At 54.1% G+C, this 21,640-nt stretch overlaps 1 protein-coding gene across 1 annotated transcript; it reads right to left on the bottom strand.

Annotated features, from left to right (window-relative positions):
* Window positions 1–1,794: 1,794 nt before the first annotated feature.
* FCRL3 (Fc receptor like 3) lies at window positions 1,795–20,435 on the bottom strand. The gene is made up of 14 exons (XM_016166205.2): window positions 16,197–20,435; window positions 15,434–15,454; window positions 14,338–14,604; window positions 13,618–13,905; window positions 13,110–13,394; window positions 11,982–12,269; window positions 11,538–11,816; window positions 10,248–10,526; window positions 9,783–9,893; window positions 6,852–6,879; window positions 5,959–6,077; window positions 5,717–5,782; window positions 4,317–4,351; window positions 1,795–4,227 (listed from the first exon to the last, which is right to left on the bottom strand). The coding sequence occupies exons 1-14, from the start codon at window positions 16,315–16,317 to the stop codon at window positions 4,084–4,086; spliced, it is 2,331 nt and encodes a 776-aa protein (XP_016021691.2). The 5' UTR covers window positions 16,318–20,435; the 3' UTR covers window positions 1,795–4,083.
* Window positions 20,436–21,640: the final 1,205 nt, after the last annotated feature.

The raw sequence follows: 21,640 nt of genomic DNA, 5'->3' as shown, positions 1-21,640 counted from the left end.
AGAGAAAAGCAGTTAGTTCCCTACAAGGGAGCTCTCATAAGACTCTCAGCTGCTTTCTCAGCAGAAACTGATTTTTTTATAGACTATCCATTCTTATTTATTCTGGTGAGGCAGATTCCAAAGGTCATAAGGCAACGTTTAAGACCACTACCTGGTGTTTTCAAAACTGAAAAGTCACCAACTCTGTTCAACTTGGAGGCTGTAGCCACGTTTTCCTGAGTCACTGCTTGCCACCCAAACAGCCCACAGGGACCCCCTCCCCCCTTCGCTCTCTTGCTTTCGCTGTACTAAATCAGAGCCGTGAGTACAATATGCCGAGTCCTCTAAGCACGTCATCAAACCCAGGCGGAGTGGGTCTGGGGACCCTACACACTAACCAGTGGTCCCCAACCTTTGTGGCACCAGGGTCCGGCGCTCCTATGAGAATCAACACCTGCCGATGTGAGGTGGGGCCGAGGCGGTGATGGCAGTGCTGGGGAGCGGCCGCGGACACAGGGAGCTTCGCCGTCCGCCCGCTGCTCACCTCCTGCTGTGCAGCCTGGTTCCTAACAGGCCATGGCCGGGCTGCGTCTATGGCCCGGCGGGTTGGGGACTCCTGCACTAAGCGATTCCTGAGGGTGTCCGCCGGCAGCTTTAGGAATGGGCAAAGGAGAAGTAGAACAAAGCAAAGAAAAAAACGCGTTAGGGTGAAGCTTATAGAGATTTACCTTACGAAACGCTCAGAACTTGCATCTGTGAGACCACGGTGCGCAGGCCAGCGGTATCCTGCAAATTACGGACACTGAGCCTCAGGCCGGGCTCGTGTGTCGTGGCCCTGCAACTACCCCTGGCCGTTTTCAGAGCTGGGGTTCTCTTCCGCTTTAAAAGTGTGTGTCGGGGTTTGCAGTGTCGTGTCCTCTGCATCACCAGCGTTCACAGATGCTCATGTTCACCACAGACGGCCTGACGCAGTGGATGAGCAAAGCACTCATTCACAAAGCAGCAGGACCATCGCCCAAACACAGCCCGAAGCCGCCGGGGTCACGTTCTGAAGCCACTTTGCTGACTTTTGTAAACGGGATATAGAAGAGAAGTCATAATTTCTTAAACGTTGGCTAACATTGCCCAAACACTTCAGCAAAACTTTAGTTGTATTTCATCAGAAATCTGTTCAAGTCTAGCCTGGGTTTCAAATGTCTCACTATGCTTTGTCTTCATGTGGTTTGCAATAATTAATAATAATAATTATTATGTGTATATAAAATAAAGGTTATATATATCATGTCACAAATGCTGATAATGCCTGGTTGCTTTTTTATTTTTGTATTTTGTCAATTATGTCTTTTTCAAAATGAAAAATAAACCTGTAATTTCTAACCAAAAAAAAAAAAAAATGGGAAAACAACTGGACATCTGGCATGGGGAGAATCAGCATCGACTCACTTTGTGCTACATGCGATAATTACCGCGGAAGACGCCACACATTTAAATGCAAGAACTGAAACTACTAAATCTCTAAAATAAAATGCATCCAAAAATCTCTACGACATTTGATTAGGCAAATCATTTTGAAACAGAAAACTGAGAGAAAATGACAATTTCCAACAAATTAAAAGTGTTCTTTGAAAGACAATTGAGAAAATGCAAAGGCAAGTCACAAAGCAAAACGAAACTTTTGCTAAGCACATACTTGACAAAGGGATATATACATCCTAAATATAAAAAGAACTCCAGTAACTCAATAATAAAAAAAACCCCTCAAATTAAAGAAAAGAAACTTTATTCAGCAAATAGCACTAGAACGACTGGGTATTTACAAGAAAAAAATGAACATTTTTCTTCACACTATTCACCCCTGAAATTACTTTAAATGGCTTACAGACTTAAATGTAAAAGTGAAAACTATAAAAATTCTAGGGATAAATGGGACCTTGGAATATACTTTCTTATATAGGAAACCCAAAGCATACCCATAATATAAAAAAGTTGATAATTTGGACTTTTTGTTCTTTAAAGACACAATTAAGAAAACAGAGAGTAAGATATGGGGGCTGGAAGGGGCTGCGGGCTGGCAAGGATGGGGGGCGGGGGGAGCGGGTGTCGCCGCCTCCTACGGTGGGAAACATAAACCTGCCACGGGACCTGGCACGCGCTCTCCGAGGCGCTCGCAGGGCGAGGGCGCCGTCTGTCTGCGTGCGGACCCGTACGCAGAATTTCGCGGCAGCTGTCTTTCTCCTAGTGACAAATGTGACAACCGCAGCGTCTGCGAACCGGTGAACGGGGCGGAGCCATGCCAGGAGCCTAGCTCTGGGCGCCCGGACGATGCGCGTCCACCGTCTTTCCGCTGGCAAAGGCGGCCGAGGCCTTGAGCCGCAGGGCCTGACTTCTGCGCGTTTAGAAACTGCCACCCGGTCCGCACCCGCCGCCACCGTGGTCGTCTGCGGTGGAGATGGAGGGAAAGACACGCCGCGCAGGCTGAGGAAGCGTTGGGGCCACCTGCTGAGGGTCTTGATCTTGCTTTTGTGGCGTATGTATCAGTCGAAACGCATCAAATAGCACATTTTGAATACGTGCACTTTGCTGTGCGTAAATTATCCTTTGATAAGTCAAATTAAATAAATACAGTGTTTAAAAAGTTCATAGCAATGTCTCAAATGTCGCCTTCTAGGACGCAGGGAAGTCCCTCTGCTTCTCTCCCAGATGCAGCACCTAGATTTGACCTGGAGAAGGCGTTCTGGGGGGCACGTTGCCCACTCTGAACTTTGCCGTGTCCCTTGGGTTCCCTCCGGCAGCCACGTCCCCCGCAGGCCTCTGCCGCCGGCACTCCACAGAATGACCCGTGCCCACAGGACTCCGCCTCCGTCCTGTCCCTCTCCCTTACGTTCTCTCAAGTGAATATGTTAACATCTTTCGCCACTGGTCTTCCAGATGGCTTCCCCACAGCTGGCACCGAGCGACACGTTCCCCTCTCCCCACAGGTGGCCCTGTTCTTCCTGGAGCCTTGAGTGGGGAGGCGTTCGGAGCAAAGCCTAGGCACGAAGACCACGCCCGGCTTCCTGCTACCCCGAAGTCTGGGCCTCCGCTCTGGGGCGCATTGTGCACCGGCTGCCATGGCAACGAGGCCGCGAGCCGCTCCTCGGTCATGAACGAAATCATTTACCCTCAGCAAACTGGCTGCTCATTCAAGTCGTCAGCCTCAGGTTAAACACCTCGAACCAGACCAAATTTTGCTGTTATACTTTCTGTTGTCTAAGTTTCTGACTCTCAGGTGAAAGGCACATTTGACGTTCACGAGACACCATCACAACTGGAGATGTTTTCACAGCTGCGAAGCATCGCTGTTATTTAGTGGAAATCACAGCTGCCCTCTTGCTGACCCCCACGTGGCCTCCCTCTGTGCGCACAAGGAGAGACAGAGCGTCTCTGGTGTCTCTTCTTCTTTGTGCAAGGACACCAGTCTGCTGGTGGCCTGCCTGCCATTTGTCAGCCCCAGAGGCCACCGCCCAGGCCACGTGTGGGGCTCGGGCGTCGGGGTGCTGTGGGAGCACCATTCTTCCCACAGCAGATCTACGCAGATGACTTGGAAGCCCTCTCTCATTGAGACTGGCCCGTTTTAAAGACTTCTCAGTACCGGTGCAGATCTCATGAAAAAACAGTGTATGTGTGGACAGCGTGAATTCTTTTGGTCACTTCCAATTTGGTGGCTGGAATGTGGCATGCAAACCAGAACGTCGGCGATGCCACTACTAAGCACGGAAATAGGAAACAAGACGTTCAGAGTGGACAGTTTACGCAGAGCGCATCGAACGCTTTTGGTCGCACTGAGATCCGGTGGTCACAGCCATGCCCGTGTCCCGGCCGGGCTACTCCTCCATCCCCTAATCCACAGACCCAGGAGCTGAGGGCCACCCGCTTGGCCTTCACACACATCTCTACTCTGAACAGGGCACAGCGCTCGCTCAGACACAGCCACTCTGCCCTGGATCACACACAGACTCGGGCGCAGAGGTCTCACATGGGCTCACTGGAGGCAAGGGGGTGGATGCTCGCCGAGGACAGGGACAGTGCTTCCCCGGGTTTCTGTGGGCCCCTCTGGGTCTGGGGCTAGCGTCCCCAGGCTGAGGATGTGCATGGGACATTCTCATAGCTTTCCATGTCAACTCCATGGGTGCTACCTCTACCGCTGGCCTGTTCTGCAGAGTCATCTGGATGTCTCTTCTTCAACTCTGAGTAGATGACTACAGTTTCCTGGTGGGAAAACACGACCAGTGAGCACCCAAGCGTAGGTGGGCGCAGGCGCGGGGGAGGCGGGGAGACAGCCAGGACCCGTGACGTACCTTGCCCTGCCGGTGCATCCTGGGTGAATCTGCTTCTGGACGGGAGAAGAGAAGTATTAAGTCGTGGGTGACACGGTCCCACTGACGACCCGCCGCATGCACTCGCGGCCCGGGTTCCGTCAGTTCCCTCTGCGCCCCGCCGGGTGCCCCACCAGCACGCGCACTGACAGCCCTCGTCCTACCCGCCCAGTGCCAAGAACGGCTCGCTCGGTGACTTCGTCCTTCCTGCCTGTCACAACCCCAGCGGAAATGCTCCCCATGCTCCCCCACTCCCCCCAGGGACTCTGACAGTCCCGGCCATTTGGGAGAAGGCAGCAGGTACGGTTCACTTCGCTTCGAATGGGGAACTGGAGGCGGCTGGGGAGGGGGCTGCATCTGCGGCCACACGGCGAGCTGCCAGAGAGCCGAAGATTTGCAGTAGGACAGAAAAAAAAAATCACTGTGCATGCTTCTTCTCTCCTTCCCAGGGGTCTTCGAATCTTTTTTAGTTTTTCGGCCAACAAGCACTCCCGGAATAGCGACTTTCTACTAAGCTTTGACAAGCTCTAAGGAGACGAAGCCCAGTGATGAGGAAGCCTGGAGTTTTTCAGGGAGGAAACCGGCTGGGAGACAAACACGAGTATTACGGGCATCGAGACAGAAACTCACACCGACTAAGCAGTGGCCATGATGGCTACCAGTCCCCTCGGGTTAGGGCACAGGGACGGCTGCTGGGAGTCCATGTAAGTGTCGCGGTAGCATGTGAACTGCGTTTTTAAACGTGAGCCAGGGTCACCAGGTAAGCTAGGCAGGGGTCAGGCTATTTCAGGACAGACGAGCACTGAAGCAGGACACAGCCCAGCATGACTGGGCACGCGGGGCGCTCGGCAGGCGAGAGAGAAGGCGTGAGGCAGCGTCTGGAGGACCCTGTCATGGGCCACAGCGCAGAGGGCGACCAGGGTCGTGCTTTGGGAGGGGATGTCACTGAGGGTGGTTAATCCGGGCAATGACATGGTCAAGCGCCCAGGGCAGGGGGACCACACTGGGACAGACTGCTGAGACGATGGGGAAGCATAAGAAGAGAAACAGTCCAGGTAAGAGAATTACAACCGTCCTCACGTTGGATTACGAGGCTTACCTTGGCAATTATACTTGTTCATTCATTCACTCAGAAAATATTTGGGGAGGCCTAGTTTCCCAAACATCACATTAAATGTTAGTGAAAAATTACAGTGTCTGTCCTCAAAGAGTCCGTGGTGACGCTGGTGGCGCAGACAGGTGGATGGGGCAGTGTGACGATACGAGAGTCAGGGCACGAGAGCAGGCGATTTCTTCCACGCCGGTCTCTCGTCTGAGATGACTCTGACCATAGATCTGACACCACAGCCACCTCGCCGCTGCTTGCCCGGAAGGCGTCTCACCTGAACTGTCTCTGGGGTGCGGGGTGCTCCGGATCTGGGAATAGAGGCAGTCACCCCCGGGGCCCACTGCGGGAGCGGCGGAGAGTGCGGGAGTGGCGGTGAGTGCGGGCTGCCATCAGGAGCCCGCCCAGCTCACAGCCACTTCCCCCCGGCACAGCGTCAGGGTTGGACTGAGCGCGAGGGGCCCTGTGCTGCTGCCCAGCCTCCCGCCGCCCCGGGCCCCCGGCGCCCACGGGCCTCACCGTTGCTGTACAGCGGCTGTAGCTCCGCTCCCGCTGGCGGCTCGTGGCGGATTAGCTCTTGCATGCCTGGGCTGGAGGGCCGGGTCAAGGAAAGCTCGTGAAACTCACTGGGACTGTACCTGCGACAGATGGAGAGAGCGACGGGTGAGAGCACTGTGTGTGGATCGGATTCAGGAAAATCAGCATCCAGGAGGGGCCCGCGTGGTTCAGGTAAAAGATCGTGGCCGCCCACTCCGAGCCCAACGGCTCTTTTGACAAAGGTCACCGGGTGGCGCTACAGGGAGGGGACGAGGCAGGGCCACGTGGGGAGGCTGCAGCTTCAGCTTCCCTTTGGCAGAGTATGGTCTTGTATTTGCCTCATGTCCCACCATTTTCAAAAATTTGAGTGCCGAAACGTCGCTGCATGAAGACCTCCTTCCCACGGAGGTCGGCCTTCGTCTTTTTCAAACGGTCTCCTTCGGTTTTCCGCCGTCTGACAAGAACCCACATTTCCCAAAAGAGACCATCCAGGCTCTTCGGGTTTTTAGCTCCGTCTCCTTCCGCAGCTTACACTGCGGCCTGAACATCGCCGGCGTTCGGTGCCGGCTCCTGGGCGGGGGGCGTGCGGGGAGGCGGGAGCGCGGCCGAGGGCATGAGCGGACTGCAGCCCGGGACACGGTTTCACGGACTCCGCGGGGGCGGCCGAAGGGAGCAGGAAGTGGGGCGGGTAGCAAGGAACATGAATTCTGTGCATAAAGAGGTACGAATATGATTGAAAGTGGCCTTAATCAGTGTTGGATTTCTTAAGAATTTGAAAACGTTCCAATTTGCTTACCGCACATAATTCCATGTTCTTACCCTGTGGATATAAACAAAGCATGAAAATACCTCAGCGCAGGACGTGGAGACCTCACCTGGGTGTCCCAGCGGCAGGAAGTCCTCCTGGAAAACAAGCCGAGGGACACAGAAGTAAGTGCGTGTGAGGGTGTCACGCGCTCCGTGAGAACAGCCGTTCCCAGAGGTCAGAGTCAGTCTAGATTGCAGCTATGGAAAGTCTCAGGGACCGTCCAGCTCCACCCTGCGTCATGTCCTAGGTAAGGCAGGTGGGGTCTTGAGACATTTGTGCAGAGTCACACTTCCTCTGAACAGCTGTCTGGTCAGCGGTGGTGCTGCAAGGTGCCGTGACTGTGACTGAGACTGAGGCCTCAGAGGGAGCTGATACTGAGCTCTCGCAGAAGTGAGGCTCGGCGGGGCCACCGTGACGAAGTCTGACCTCTCTTCGCCCGTGGTCCCTGCGATCTGCTGCGACCGCCCAAGGTGCACGCGGTCTCCTCGGCATCTTTCCTCCCTTCTCATTCACCTGCCCATCTCAACCTGCCTTTCCTACTCAGGACGTTCCAGGACGGATTAAGCAACGTGAACCCGGCAACACTAAGATCACTATACTGTATTGTAGCTATCTATTTCTGTGTTTGCCTCTAACTCCCTCATGAAATGGTATGTTACTCGAAGCCGTAAATCTTGTCTTCATTATTTTTGTATTCCCAGCGTGTAGAATGCTGAAAATACTCAACAAAAACTTGTTAAACAGAACAAATTAGAGTATGTACTCAGAGGACTGAAAGAATGACAACTGACAATCTGACGATGGGTGATGACATGTAAATCTAATCCGGAGCCTACTCCATCGGCTTCGAAAAAACGGTAGTTTTCCATCATCGCTGAAATACCAAAGCCTCCCTGGCCTGCCTCAATACAAGCCTCCCTCCAGCCTGCCATCCCCTTGCCGGTGGCTCTGTGTCTGTTGCTGGGCTCAGAGAACAGAAGCTATCGCCCAGGGTAAACCTCATCTGCCTGACCACCCACGAAAACCAGCTGATCAATGCCTATCAAGCTATCTCTGGGGACCAGGTGTCCCGACTGAACTGGAGATGTGTGAAGGACAATCCCTGCCTGTCTCTCTCTCTCCTTGGAGCAGTCACAAGCCATATCAGTCAACGATGAGTCCCCTCCCTGGGGGGGCAGGGCAGCTCACGGCAGAATGCCAGGACGCATCTGAGAGTTGGCTGCCTCTGTCTGTAAACGAGGGGACAGACCCAGGCTGCGAGCTGCTGGTCGCTGATGCAATATGGGTCGGGCGCTGCTCGGAGCAGTCTACACCGATCTACACCGATCACCTCCTGCCACTGAGAGGGTAAAAACTTTCAGTGTGACAGTCACACAGCTAAAGGAGCTGGGGTTCTGAGAACTGATTTACTTGCCAAATATTAAGTACTTGGCCAGCTACGGTACTGGGATTTTAAGCCAGGTTCAATTATAAGGTCAAAAAATATGTCACTCCCTCTGGTGACCTGTAGGGTGCTCTGAGGCTTCAGGAACAGAGTGAGTCAGAGCCCTTCTCCCTTCCCTACTTGCCAAGGCAGAAGTGTCAGTAAGAGAGGATGATTCTGCTAAGAGGAAGCTCATTTGGCAGGATTTTGAATGAGAAAGGCAGAGACCCCCTGAGTGGGGGGCCATCAGAACTTCTGAGTTGACTTTGCTATTCAAGGCAGCATTTCCCCTAGCCCTGGTGGAGAGAACCTCTGGGTCTGCAGCTACCTTGCGCCACAGAAAACTGTGGCTGGCCATTCTTTCTTCCCCAGTGCTCTTTGGTGTCCAACTTAACGAGCAATCTGTTTTTATAAACGTTGTCAGCTTCGACACTGAGGTTTATGTCTGCACTTCTAGAATGCCACTCGTTTAAAAATGCCACCTCAGATAGGTAGCTAGACGGAAAAGTCATTTTGAAAGTGGAGGTGTGACCAGCCTTTAAAAACTCGTCATAGTATAACAGAGAGAATATGGGCTTTGAAGGCCCCAGCTAAGCCCTAACTTTGACTCTTAATAGATATTTGAGTTTGGAAAGTTTAACTAACTTCCCCAAATCTCCATTTCTTCATCTCTAATTGGTGATAATATTAGTTGAATTGAACTGACATGTATTTATGGAATAACTGATAGAATTAGCCACACTATAAAAATTGCGCACAACAGACTACGTGAATGACAAATTTTATGAGTACTATTGGGCTTAGTGCTACATACGCAATTTTACATGTAATGTTATTTAAGAAAATACTAAATAGCTTTAAAGTATTGGTTGTAAAATGTTGGTGCCGTTTTCCATGCAAAGGAACAGAAGGATGGAGGCTCTGAGCTGAAAAGAGGGGTAAGGGGATAATGCTTTACCGGCATCGTGAAGAAAAATATGTAAAATTTTTCTGTAAACTGAGATGGATATGTTTTGTTTGTCTGTTTGCCTGATTTCCAGTTTGAGCCTCGAGGAAGAGGGAGCGGAGAGTCTGGCTGACAGGAGAGGGGAGGCCAGCTCGCGGCACACAGAGAGGCAGACAGCACGGAGAGGGACAGTAATTCCAAAATGTAAAACCTCAAAGGCTTCCGAGCACCCGAAGCACCGAATAAGAATCCGTACGTTCAAAGGCCCCTGACCCACGAAAGACACTCAGAGAGAGGGAAAAGCAGCCGAGGGTGAACGCAGGCGGGTGACAGTAGATTTCCTGAGGAAAAAACACACATGGCAAGACAGCAGAGCGACATCTTTAAAATGCTGAAAGAAAAGAAACATTTCAAAGTAAACTTCTATGCAAAATGAAGACTTTACAGACATATGAAAGCTGACATAATTCACCCACAGACCCACACCACAAAGAAAGCGGCGCCGGATGGGTCTATGGGTATACAGAAAGTGGTAATGACACGAGTTACCACTAAGGTGCGTCACACAGTCCAAATTATCATAGCGATGGCAAAAGTCACAACCTCAAAGGGTGGACACAGACTCCCACCTGATTTCCTCTGGGTTCCAATGCGACGCACCAGAGCAGCAAGGCCGACGATGCTGAGTAGTCCCCCGGCGACTCCCATGGTGACAAGGATTATTCTGTTCCTGGAAGACTCTACGTAGAGAGACCCAAACTTGAGTTTCTGTGGCAAACACAACCATGTAAACACAACACAGCCAGAGACCCAGCAGGGCAGTCTTCTGCCAGGTTCTGATCGCTCTGTTCAAATTTCCTCCAGAACAATTTGTCATCTTCAATATAAGGGCCCATGAGGCTGATGGCCAGCCTCTAGGACTGAAGTTTATGCCCTTCCCCTCGCCCCCACGAAACCGGCACAAATCTCCAAAACCCCAGGCCTCGGTATGTGTGTTCAGAAAGGCGTTGACAACGGTAGACTATGCATGGTCTCTTGGAGAAATATTTTATTGACTGTGACTGTAACCTACAGCCCAGATACCACCAACCTACCTGTGAAGTCGAGCGTCACTGCCTCGCTGAGCTGGGCCCCCAGGCCATTGTCGGCCTCGCAGAAGTAGTTTCCAGAATATTCTCTGGTCAGGGAGAGGTTGAAGGACACACCTCCTCCAAAGAGGGCTGGGCTGCTCCCCAGGGCAATGTCCTCATGGTAAAACCGATAAAAGATTGGGGGTGAGCCTCTCTGGGCCTCACAGTGGAGCTCCACCACGTCCCCTGCCACGGCGCGGGTCCCAGGAGCCCCGAGGGTGAGGATGGGGCGTGACACGGGAACTGAGGGAGAAAACAGAGTTCACCGGCATTGGGTTTGTGGCTTGACGATAAGAAAGAAATTCAGCTGTACTAACGAACACCCATACTGGTGCTCTCGCTCGGGCCCTGTGTCACAGGATTCCTGTGAAGGCTGAGGGTCACCATGGCACCGAGGAAGTGACAGAAGGGCTTCCAGCTGTTTGCTCACTTGCAGCATATGGGGACATATACCCATTTAGTAGGTTACTTGAGTATTTTTACAGATTATTTTAATTTAAATAAAAAAATCTTTAAAGTGCTTTATAATAATATTGGGGAATGACTACAAAATCTCCGTACCACATAACGTTTTTTCCCCCAACTATTTTGCAGCAAGTTCTAAAAGGGGGACGTAAATACAAAAATAGCTCACGCGTTTATCTCCGGAGCGAGCTCGCTATTTCATTTTCGATGATTTTTTATTAACCAGTGACTATCAATAGTTTGGTCAGACGCTAAAAAAAAAAGACCCTTCAACAGCATCGCGGTATTAATGCTTGGCCAACAAAGCCTGCTATGGAGACGGTATTTTTAAAAAAATGGTTGCTTAACAATAATGACGTTTCTCTATGGGTCATCACCGGAAATGCCCGGATGTGACGCCAGCCCCGGCGCATAGTCCCGACCCTGCGCGGACAGACGCGCGCCGCACGCCTGTCCCCGTCGGCGGCCCCGTCGGCGTCCCCGTCACTGTCCCCGTCGGCGTCCCCGTCACTGTCCCCGTCGGCGTCCCCGTCACTGTCCCCGTCGGCGTCCCCGTCACTGTCCCCGTCGGCGTCCCCGTCACTGTCCCCGTCACTGTCCCCGTCGGCGTCCCCGTCACTGTCCCTATTGGCGTCCCCGTCACTGTCCCCGTCGGCGTCCCCGTCGGCGTCCCCGTCGAGCCCCGCGCCACGCCGCCCGCTTGCCCGTGCGCTACCGACGTCAGTGAAACCGAGGCCCGGGGCGCGCCCCGCACGAGGCCGCAGCCCGGCGGCGACGCCTGTGGCTCACCTGTGACGCGGAGTGTCACTGCCTCGCTGCGCTGGGCCCCCAGGCCATTGTCGGCCTCGCAGGAGTAGTTTCCAGAATGTTCTTCGGTCACAGAGAGGTTGAGGGACGCGCCTCCTCCGGAGGGGGCCTGGCTGCTCCCCAGGGCGTCGTCCCCGCGGTAAAACCGGTACAGGATGGGCGGCGAGCCTCGCGGGGCCGCGCAGTGGAGCCGGAGCACGTCCCCCGGCAGGGCGCGGGCCCCGGGAGCCCCGACGGCGAGCACGGGGCGCGACGCGGGGACTGCGGGAGGGACCGGGAGTCAGTCAGGCGCGGCCTGGCGCGCGCTGCCCGCGGCCGGAAGCGGAAGCGGAAGCGGAAGCGGACGCCCCGCCCCCTCGGCCACGCCTCCTCGGGAAAGCCTGGGGGTCGGGCCGCGGGACCGGCGCGTGACAGGGGCCCACTCACCCCTCACGGTGACCGCGACCCGCTGGCTGCGGCGGGCGCCGTAGCCGTTGTTGGCCGCGCAGTAGTACGTCCCCGCCTGGCGTCCGCTCACGGCGGCCACCCGCATCTCCGCCGACTGGGAGCGCGCCCTCCTGCTTTCCAGGCTCCTCGGCTCGCCCTCTCTGTGCCAGGAGAACGCGACAGTCCCCGTACCCTCGCCGACTGAGCACACCAGGACCAGACTTGCTCCCTCAACCGCCTGACCCTCGGGAGGCTGGGTCTCTAGGTTCACATCGGACACCGGGACTCCTGGAAGGACGTTCGAGGACACATGAGGGTCCCAGCCCCCGGGGACGTCAGTGCCAAGGAGCAGCCTGGTGCCGCCACGAATAAGCCAACAGCAGCGGGCGCAGCAGGCCAGGGCTGCACACGACCTGTGTTCTGTTATCAGGAGAGCGACACCCCTTCCCCAGCTCTCTGCCTGCATTCCCGTCCTGGGGAACGTGGGCCTCCGGCCCTTCATCTTAAACCTGATGGCAACGCAGTCACACTCACGGACATTTCTCTCTCAGACACCTGACGCAAAATAGTTGAGAACACTGCGTATGTCACTTTGGTCCTGAAGTGACTTTACTCAGAATTCAGACCCCTCCCCTCTCCTTCAGACGCCTGTCCACGTCACCTCCCTCTTCCCACGTTCTCCTCTGCTTCAGCTCCTGACCACCTTCCTCTTTTCTGAAAATTTTCGAGTAAGTTTAGGTCGACCAATGGAAGCTCCACAGGGACCTCTGAAGGCCGCGGGAGCATTTGTGCTTCTAGTTACCCGTTGACTCCTGAGAGGACAGGGCCTTTGTGCCTCCGTAGCCCCACGGAACTAGGCCCTCAGCACCTGATCAATCACTAGCATTACAGGCGGACAGAAGCGAATGTTCTGGGGAATTAGGGCCAATGGCGACCCTGGAGAGAGGACACTAGGGTGGCTGGACGTGCCTCTGTTATGTTCGCTGTCCCAGAACAGGAGATGTCATTGTCCTGCTCTATCCCCAGCCCTGACTGGAAGAGAAGCCCCAGACACTCACTCTGCAGGCTTCTCTTCACGGCCCTGTGGGTCACTGTCCCTGCCTGGCACCAGAACACACTGACACTCACTCTGCACAGGTATGTGAGATTTCAGGCTTCTCTTTGTGACACTGTGAGTCGCAGTCTCTGCCTGGCACCAGTAGGACCTCGAGTCTTCTCTCCACACAGTGGGGATCTGGAGCTCTGGGGACCAGCTCCAGCCCAACCCCAGGGGGTGGTTGTCTCTGAAGAAGCGGAAGCGGAGCTGGACGTCCTGCCTCTGTGGAGAGAGCTGGGTCTTGCATGTCAGTGTCACCGGGTCCCCCTCGACGGGCCGGGCCGGGCTGGCCTCCAGCACGGGAAGTGAAAACAACTCTAGAGAGAACAAACGTAATTCCTGGGGCAGTGAGGTTCAGAGCTCCTGGAGAGTCACCCGTGTCCTCAGCACCAGCCATCAGGAAAGAGAGACCCACTGTCCTCCCCCCCCCCCCCGCCCCACCTGGGCCACACGAAGCTTTCCATGGAAATGGCACCCCCGTTGGCCCCCACACACTGTTTCCCTGCCAAGCCCCACAACCCGCAGGTGTACAGCCGTTACCTTGAACCTGGATCCTTAGGTGGTTTGAAGTAAGTTCCTTTTGACCAAAAAAATTCCAAAGAGAAGTAGTAGTAGTAGTAGCAGTACAGTGATAAAGGCTGCTGTCGCTGGAGCCTGAGCGCAGTGTGATGCTGTCAGAGTCAGAAGTGCTGACTTCTCCCCGTCTCAGTTTCTCTCCACCTTTGTAGTAAACTTTCTTTTCGGTAAACTTTTCACCCCTCCCCCGGCACTTCAGTGTTACATTGTCTCCTTCAAAGATGGGGTGCGGGGCCTGGAGGATCAGCTGGCCTGCAAGAGGGGAGCGAGTAATCAGCCTCCCTTTGCCGCTGCCCCCTCAGGCTCTCATTTCTGCCCCCAGGAAAGAGCTAGCGTCCTGTGCAGACCTGCGAGCATCCTCCCTCGTCATTTCCACGTGGTCCCAGGCCCCGAGTCTCCCTTGTCCCAGGACAGAGAACTAATTCCTTAAGAAACCGCATACGCATTAAGAGAAGATTTTAACCTTCCTTTAGACCTGGGTCCATTTTTGCTGGGTGACTTCTGGGTCACAGACACCTCTCTTGCAGGAGAAGAGGGACAATGCTGTCCTGCCCTTCCTCTGCCCCACTGGGGTCAGCCCTGAACGTCCCCATGCGTGTCTACGCCACCTACCCAGTCCCCAGGCACGGCTTCTCTGAGGCCATGCGGACTTTCTGCATTCCAGAGACGCCACCTTCCTCTTACCGGATGAGAGTTCCACGTGCACAGGGTCGCTGAGGGAGGACCCCGAGGTCTCGCATCTGTAAAATCCGGACTTTGTCACTTGGATCTCCTCCAACCCTTTTAGTGTGGTCTCCTTCGACCCTTTTGTCGTGTAGCTCTGGGTGTAATACCAGGTTACATTCCCTGGGACTGGAGGGAGGGGACTGTCGCACACGATAGTCACTTTCTCATTCTCGAAGGCTGTGGTCCAGGGAGGTTTGAGGAGGAGGAAAGCTTTTGGAGGGACCCCTGAACAGGAAATAGAATAATGAAGGCGGGTGACAGTGACTGGAAGCCGGGCTGGGAACAGGAGGGCCCAGTATGGCTGGCAGTTCTCCCAGGCCCGGGGCTGGAGACCCGGGGAAGGGCCTGGGACTGAACCTCTCCTTCCACGTCCTTGGAACTGGGCTAGCGGGGTCACGAGGGTGGGTCTCGGGTCCCCGCCGTGGGCTCAGAAAAGCTCAGGAGATGTGACTTGTGGGGCAAATGCTGGGAGAGCCTCTGATTGTCGGCGCCCAACAGGGCAGAGTGGGAGGCACGGCCCTCGGGAGCAGTTTCGGACTCTGAAAAAGCACTTGTTACTTGCTTGTTGATACTTAATGAACAAGATTCCCTCCTTTTCTTTACTTTGAGCCTGGCTTCATTTGAGAGTCTGTGGGGAAGGCAGCTTTTTGTACTCTCCACCCAAGCCGGACACAGTAATAACCGAGGCGCACAAAGAAACCGACGGAATCAGAAATGACGGCTGTGTACAGAACTGCCGCCGCCCGATGGGACCAAAGCGGAACACGGCAGCGATCGGAGCCCCTTTAGGAGCTGGATAAAGACCTGGCCGCAGCTCTTTCCTCTGCGAATGGGAGCATCTCTGTGTCATTCGAGGACACGGGGTGGGGCTTGGGGAAGGCAGGTTGGGTCTGAGGGTGTCTCCACGGGAGCCTCGTTCCCCCTCCCCGTACAGATGCGGAAACCAGGGGTCCGCTCACCCACCGTAGCCCAGCTGTGGCCTCAGAGCAGCAGCACCGCGGGTGCGGCCAGCCCCCCACGGCCCAGAGAGCAGGAGGGGCAGAGGGGCACTGACCTGTCTGTCCTCGTCCCGGAGCTGTGAAGGAGCCGAAGTTTGGAGGTTAGCGCTGGGCAATGTTCCTAAGCCTTTGGCCTGAGCCGCTGAGCCGTGTCTGGTGGCTCAGCCCAAACCACATCTTTAGTTTTTCCTTCCCATTTCTTTGTTCTCGTTCTACACCACCCGTCACTCCCCAAATAACCAGAAACAGCCTACACTTTATTTCGTGAGCACATAACTGCTTGTAGCCAGACCCCTGGCTCGCCCCTTTGCTGCTGCGCCTCCTGCCCCTTGGGTCCCCTCCCTTCCCCGTCTTCTCTGTCTGAACTCAGCCGGGCGCAGCCAGGGAGGGGCGGGCACGGGTGGCGTATCCCCCCCTCATTTCCTAGGCCTCAGTCCTCCTACTTTCCCCGTCTCTGGTTAAATATTGGCTTAAACTCTCAGGAAGGGAGTCCAGTCTCTCAGTGGAGCTTCCCTCACCCGCCTGAGTTTTAGAAATCATTATATATCTTCTGGATTTGGAGTCATGGTTTGGCAGACAGACAGACCCAAGCTTCCTATGAGATGGAAGGAGAGTGCGTGAGGCGCCGAGGGGACGCACGGGCTTGCGCCCCGGGCCGCGTCCAGGCCTCTCGGCTTCTCTGGGCGCCCAGCTCTGCTCACTTCCTACCTCCTGCCACCTGTCTTTGAGCCCCAAGTGGGAGCAGAGACAGGAGCACCCTGGAGCCCCTGGCTGACATTAGGAGCGAGGCGCCTGTCCCAGCCTAAGCCACCTACTCACCCAGGGTCAGCAGCAGCAGCCACAGAAGCATGGGGACCTGGCCTGGCGGAGGGCGGGGGAAGCCGGTTTCACCAAGAGCTGTGTCCCAGGTGCGGCTGTGGTGGGTGAGCTTCTGTCCCATCCGCTGAGGAGGGCAGGACGAGGGGACTCAGGTGAGGCCTGGAGGAATCAGAGCGGGGAGGTAAGAGAATTATGTCTTGTCTTGGGCCCTGAAGATACGAACATGGCTTCCTTGCCAGATGCCATTCGTGTTTCACGCTGCCAGCCGGGCACATTCAGGTGTTGGCGGCCATCTTCCAGCAGCCAGGGTCTCTCAGGACGAGCGTCTCCAAAGCTGTCCCCGGGTTCTCTGAAAATGCTAAGCCGTTGACTTGCATGTTTCAAATGGAAAACCCCTTATCACCTCGAATTCATGTGACCTTCAGTTCTGCATGAGGCTCCTCACAGCCGCAGGTGGTGAGTGTGGTGTCCTGAGTCTCACAAGGGCCGTGAGTCTCACAAGGTCAGTGTCAAGGCAGACGCGAAAGCCTTCACACGAAGTGGGCTGAAGCAGCGTAAGAGACAAATATAGAAATCTGCAGTTTACCGGAAGGGGCCGCCCCCAGCTCGCCCGGACCTGTGCGAACTGGGAGATAAGGGACCGGCCAGCACTGTGGCCGGACCAGCCCTGTGGCACTCACTAGAACTGCAGGACACCGTCAGCAATGACTGTCAGGAAACTTTGAAAAATAAAAAAAAGTTTTTGTTATTCACAGGTGCCAGAGAGCAAATGACACATCTAGGGTCACAGAGCAAGGTCTTGGGCCTGGGGTTCTGCTTCGCTGCGGTCGAGGGTGAGGGCTCACTTATAACTTGTGACTTTAACACCTGAGAGAAGGAAATTAGAGCAAAGTAAGAGAAAAACAAGGAGCCCTAAGGGTTGGTTATAGAAACTCAGGTCTCTAAACACATGACCAGGGACGGGGTGGGCCGGCCTCGCTCTCCACCAGGTGGCCGGAAGTGTGGTCACCCGAGACGGCAGTCTGTGAAGCCAGGGCCTGTGCAGTCACACTGACACTAGGCACTCACATCACGAGAAAGAAGAACTGTCGGGCCACGCTGCCGAACCCGCGTCTAGAGCCAGAGCCCTCCTCGGGGGGCCTTGCCGCCTGCGAGCTCACGCCATCGCTTTCCGTCTCGGGCCCTCGCGCGCTTTTCCCCACAGTGGCTACCCGAATTTTCAATTATTTTCTCTCTTGTCTTGCTTTTTGAGTCTTCTCCCTAAGATTTAGGGCCCGTGTTTATCCCACGCACCGTTATGTCCCCCGTGCCTCTATCGATGTTTTTCTTGAAAGCAGGCGTTTGATAAATATTTTTTGAGGGGCTGTGAGAAGCTCTGGACCAGTGTTCCCCAACAGTTCTTCATCGCCACTCTCCTGAGGGGCCTTTTCAGACTTTTGTTTTCCCGCTAGCGACTCCGTCCTCCATGAAACGCCAGCACAGGTACACGGTATGTGTTTGTGATATGTGTGTGTACACCTACACGCACATGCGTGATACATAAAACGGCACGGTTCTCTTCACCTGCCCAAGACCCAGTCACTGCTGCCAGACGGCGTCATCGGCCTGTTGAGAATGTGTGCTCTCGACAAAGGGACGGGCCGCTCTCAGCCATCCTGCCCCTAGGGTAGAAGCTTATGACCGTCCCAAGGCACCTTTATGTGAGAAGCAGACATAACCTCGGAGCCCTTCTCTGGGGAGGCCATCCCGAGGCCGCAGTGGACAGATGTCCTCTTCTTTCATCGAGTAGCATTCCATTTCCTTCCTCTAACCCAAAATTCCCAAAGAGGTGGAACAGTTTGCAAATCAGGGAACCAGTCTCTGCTGGGGAGCAAAAGTGACTTCCGGGATGCAGGGGAGGCCACTTCTTATAAAGTTCCTGCCCAGGTTCCCGAGTGGTCCGATTTTATGTGAGCGAGCTTTCCAAGTTCCCACAGTTCTGATTGGTCATCGCGGAGCAGTTCCGGCGGCCTGCCCCGCCGGCCGTTTTGGCGTGTCATTGGTGGAGCTGCTGTGGGCTGAAGCCGGCCAAGTTCTTTTTTGTCTCGGGAAGTTTTTGACTTAAAGTCTGTTTTATCTGGTCAAAGTAGAGCCACCGCTGCTCCCTCTCAGTTACCGTTCGCATGGACTATCTTTTCTATCTCTTCGTTTTCAGCCTCTGTGTGTCCTCAGATCTAAAGTGAATTTCTTGTAAGTAGCATGTAGTCGTGTCTTGTTTTTTCAGCTCATTCGACTGCTCCTTGTCTTTTAATTGGAGAGCCTGATGCATTTGCATTCGACGTCATTACCAGTAGGGGAGGATTCACTATTGCTGTTTTGCCAGCTGGTAGTTTTCTTGTCTGTCTTTTCCTGTCTTCCTTTGTGTTTTGCTGATTTTGTATCGATATGCTTTGATTCCTTTCTCTTTTGCGTGTAACTTCCGTGGGCTTTCTTGCTGTCGTTAATTAGGTCTTACATAAAATATCTTACAGTGATATTAATCTATTTTAAGCTGATAACTTAAATTCAGTCATATACAAATCATATACATTTTAATTTCTGTCCTCCCACACTTTTAATGATGTTATTGTCACGATTTATATCTATTCATATTGCGTGTCTTTTATCATATTTTTCATTAGTTTTTTTTTAATACTTTTGTATCTTAACTTTTAGACTAGGATTAAAAGTGATTTGCCTACCACCATTACGGTGATACAAAATTATGCATTTACTATATATTCGCCTTTCCCATGAGTTTTATCCCTTCGTGTGCTTTCTCTGTGTGGCTGTTCAGCGTCCTTTCGTTTTAACTTCCCTTGTTCTGTGGCTCTCGTGTGTATACAATCTGCTTCGTCATGACCCCCCCACGTCCCTTAGGCTTTTTTCACTCCGTTTTCCCTGCTCTTTGCTCCTCTGACTGAACTAGTTCCCGGGAGCCGTCTTCAGTTCTCGGATCTTTTCTTTGTTTGATCTAGGAGTCTGCTATGAATTTTTCAGTTCGGTCATTGTGTTCTTTTGCTCCATGATTTCTTTTTGGTTCTTCTTTATGTTTCTGTCTTTTTGTTGTAATTCTTAACTCGTTGCTTCGTCGTTCTCTGGGCCCTGCTGAGCATCTTCACGAGAGTTACTTTTAATCCTCTGTTAGGGAAATCATACAACTCTGTTTCGTAAGAATTGGTTTCTGGAAACTTATCTTGTTCTTTTGTTTGGTGCACCTTTGCCTCGTTCTTCCTTCTCTTTCATTCTGTGTCGGCGACTGTTCCTTAGACAAAGCAGGCCCTTTCCGAGTCTTCACGAACTGTCCTCATACAGGAGAAAATCCCCATCTATCGGCCTGCCCAGAGATTCCGGGGTCCTCCTTCAGCTCTGTCTTCGGGGAGAAACAGGGAGCTGTGGTTTTTGTCCACTCACTGTGCTGAGCCAGGTGAGGAGCTGTGGTGTCAACCAGCCCCAGATGCATCTCTGTTCTCCTTTTGGGGACCAGGCCGTGAAGGCTCGTGGGAGCGTCAAGGCTGTTCAGACAGCAGCTAGTTCTTTGGGTGGCCTCAGAGAAGTTGGGGTGCTGGATGCACAGATCGACTCTTTTTCTTCTCGGGAGGAGCTGAGATCTGACATCTTCCAGCCTCTCACTCTTGCTGAGTGGAGGGAGGACAATAGCATCTCAGCCCAGCCTGCCAGCTCTCCGGGCTCGCCGGCTGGCCGGGCTGCCTGGGCCCCTCAGAGCTCCGAGGCTGGCAAGGCGGAAGCCAGGCCCCCAGGAGTCTGTCTGGAGCCTCTGGGGCTCCAGCCATCGGGACAAATGCCTTCCCTCCCTGGGAGAGGCTGGGGCTGGGGCATCCTCCTGACCTCACAGCGCTGAGCCCGAGGCAGAGTCCAGGAAGCGCGTGTTCCAGACCTTTCTTCTCACTTCCGTGGGGTCTTGTTTCACTTCCTCACTGAGTACAGGAGCCTTTTATTAGTTTCTGAGGGAATGACGGGCAAAAAGAAATTTTTCCGAGTTCTTGCTGAGTTGCTGTGTTTGTGGGAAGGAGGAGGGTCCAGGACTTCCCACTCCATCATCTTGCTGATCTCCCAAAACGCCACTGTGTTTTCAGTGCCTGGCAGAATAGTGTCACATACTGATTTGTCGATAGGCACCCGCAGAGTGAGCGAACGGGCGGGATGATGACAGCAAGCGCTTCCTGACGAATCGGGTGCGGTTAAGATTTTTCCCTGGTCACTTACGGGTAAGGGTTTCTGCGACGTTCTGGAGACAAGGTATCGATGCTACCTTTCTGTGTACATCAAATGATGTACTAAAATCTTACTCGATTTCTTGTTTACTACGAGGTTATTATAAGCCGATCATCGCCGAGCGTGGGCGCCACTTCCGCTAAGGGGCCTTTTCTGCTGTTCTCAAGCGGCCCGGGTCTCCCTCTCGCGGGCTTCGGTCCCACGTTGGTTCATCGCAGCAACGGGCAGAGCCCCCGTTCCCAGCAGCGCGAGCGCCGTTAGGGCAGGAGACGGCTCCGGCTCGCTTTTGATTTCTGGCACGGCTACCAGCAAAAGGAGAATCAACTGAATGTAGACAGCTTTGGGATACAGCGGGTCAGAGCCAGACTCACCCCCCCCCCACACACACACGGCTTACTTTGTGGGCGCAGGGGGAGTCGGCGAAGATCGATGCTAAGGCAGTGTGGCCGGGAGGGCGCGCCCACGAAGCGGCCCTCCGCATGCCGCTGCCCGCCCGGCGCCAGAGGCGTTGGCCTTTCTCTCTCCCCCTCCGCGAGGCAAGGGCCGCGTCCTCTTCCCGCCACAGCCCAAGCACGTGGCACGTGTGGTGCCAGGTACAGTACAACATTCCCAGTTAGATTTGAATTTCAGGTAAAAACAACAACAACTTTTACTATAACGATGTTCCACACAATATTTGGAATCTAATGATTACACTAAGAAGTAATCATTGTTTATCTGAAATTCAAAGGTAACTAGAAGTCCTGTATTTTTATTTGCTAAATCTGGCTAACCTCACTGAAAAGAATTACTCTTAATTTCCATGAATAAATTAACGGGTGCTTACGTTGGGGGGGGACGCTTCCCCCCCACGTTCGCAGCTCCAGCTAAGCGCCTCTCTCCGCCCTTACCTCCAGCCCAGGAGACGTGCAGTGGCTTATCCGATGGGCAGATCTGGGTGCAGTCAGTGGGCAGGGCTGACCGCCTCCCGCGCTTTGCACCCTGAGTGCGCACCTGCTGGCAGAGGTCTATGCAGGGGGACTGTCCCTGGCATGGCAGGGGACGGCCACAGTTCTGAGAGCAAATTCTCGGAGACGCGAACCACTGGCTTCAGCACAACAGAAGTGAAAACGAGGAAGCCGCGCCTGGGAGCCGCATGTTCCCCGGGTTCCCCGGTCAGGCTGCTGCCGGGCGTGGGCCCGGGGCTCCGG

Source organism: Rousettus aegyptiacus, unplaced genomic scaffold (genome assembly GCF_014176215.1).
Source record: "Rousettus aegyptiacus isolate mRouAeg1 unplaced genomic scaffold, mRouAeg1.p scaffold_m13_p_17, whole genome shotgun sequence".
NCBI classification, from domain to species: domain Eukaryota; kingdom Metazoa; phylum Chordata; class Mammalia; order Chiroptera; family Pteropodidae; genus Rousettus; species Rousettus aegyptiacus.
Note: the sequence above shows the minus strand (reverse complement) of the source record. Positions and strands in the feature narration are given on the sequence as shown.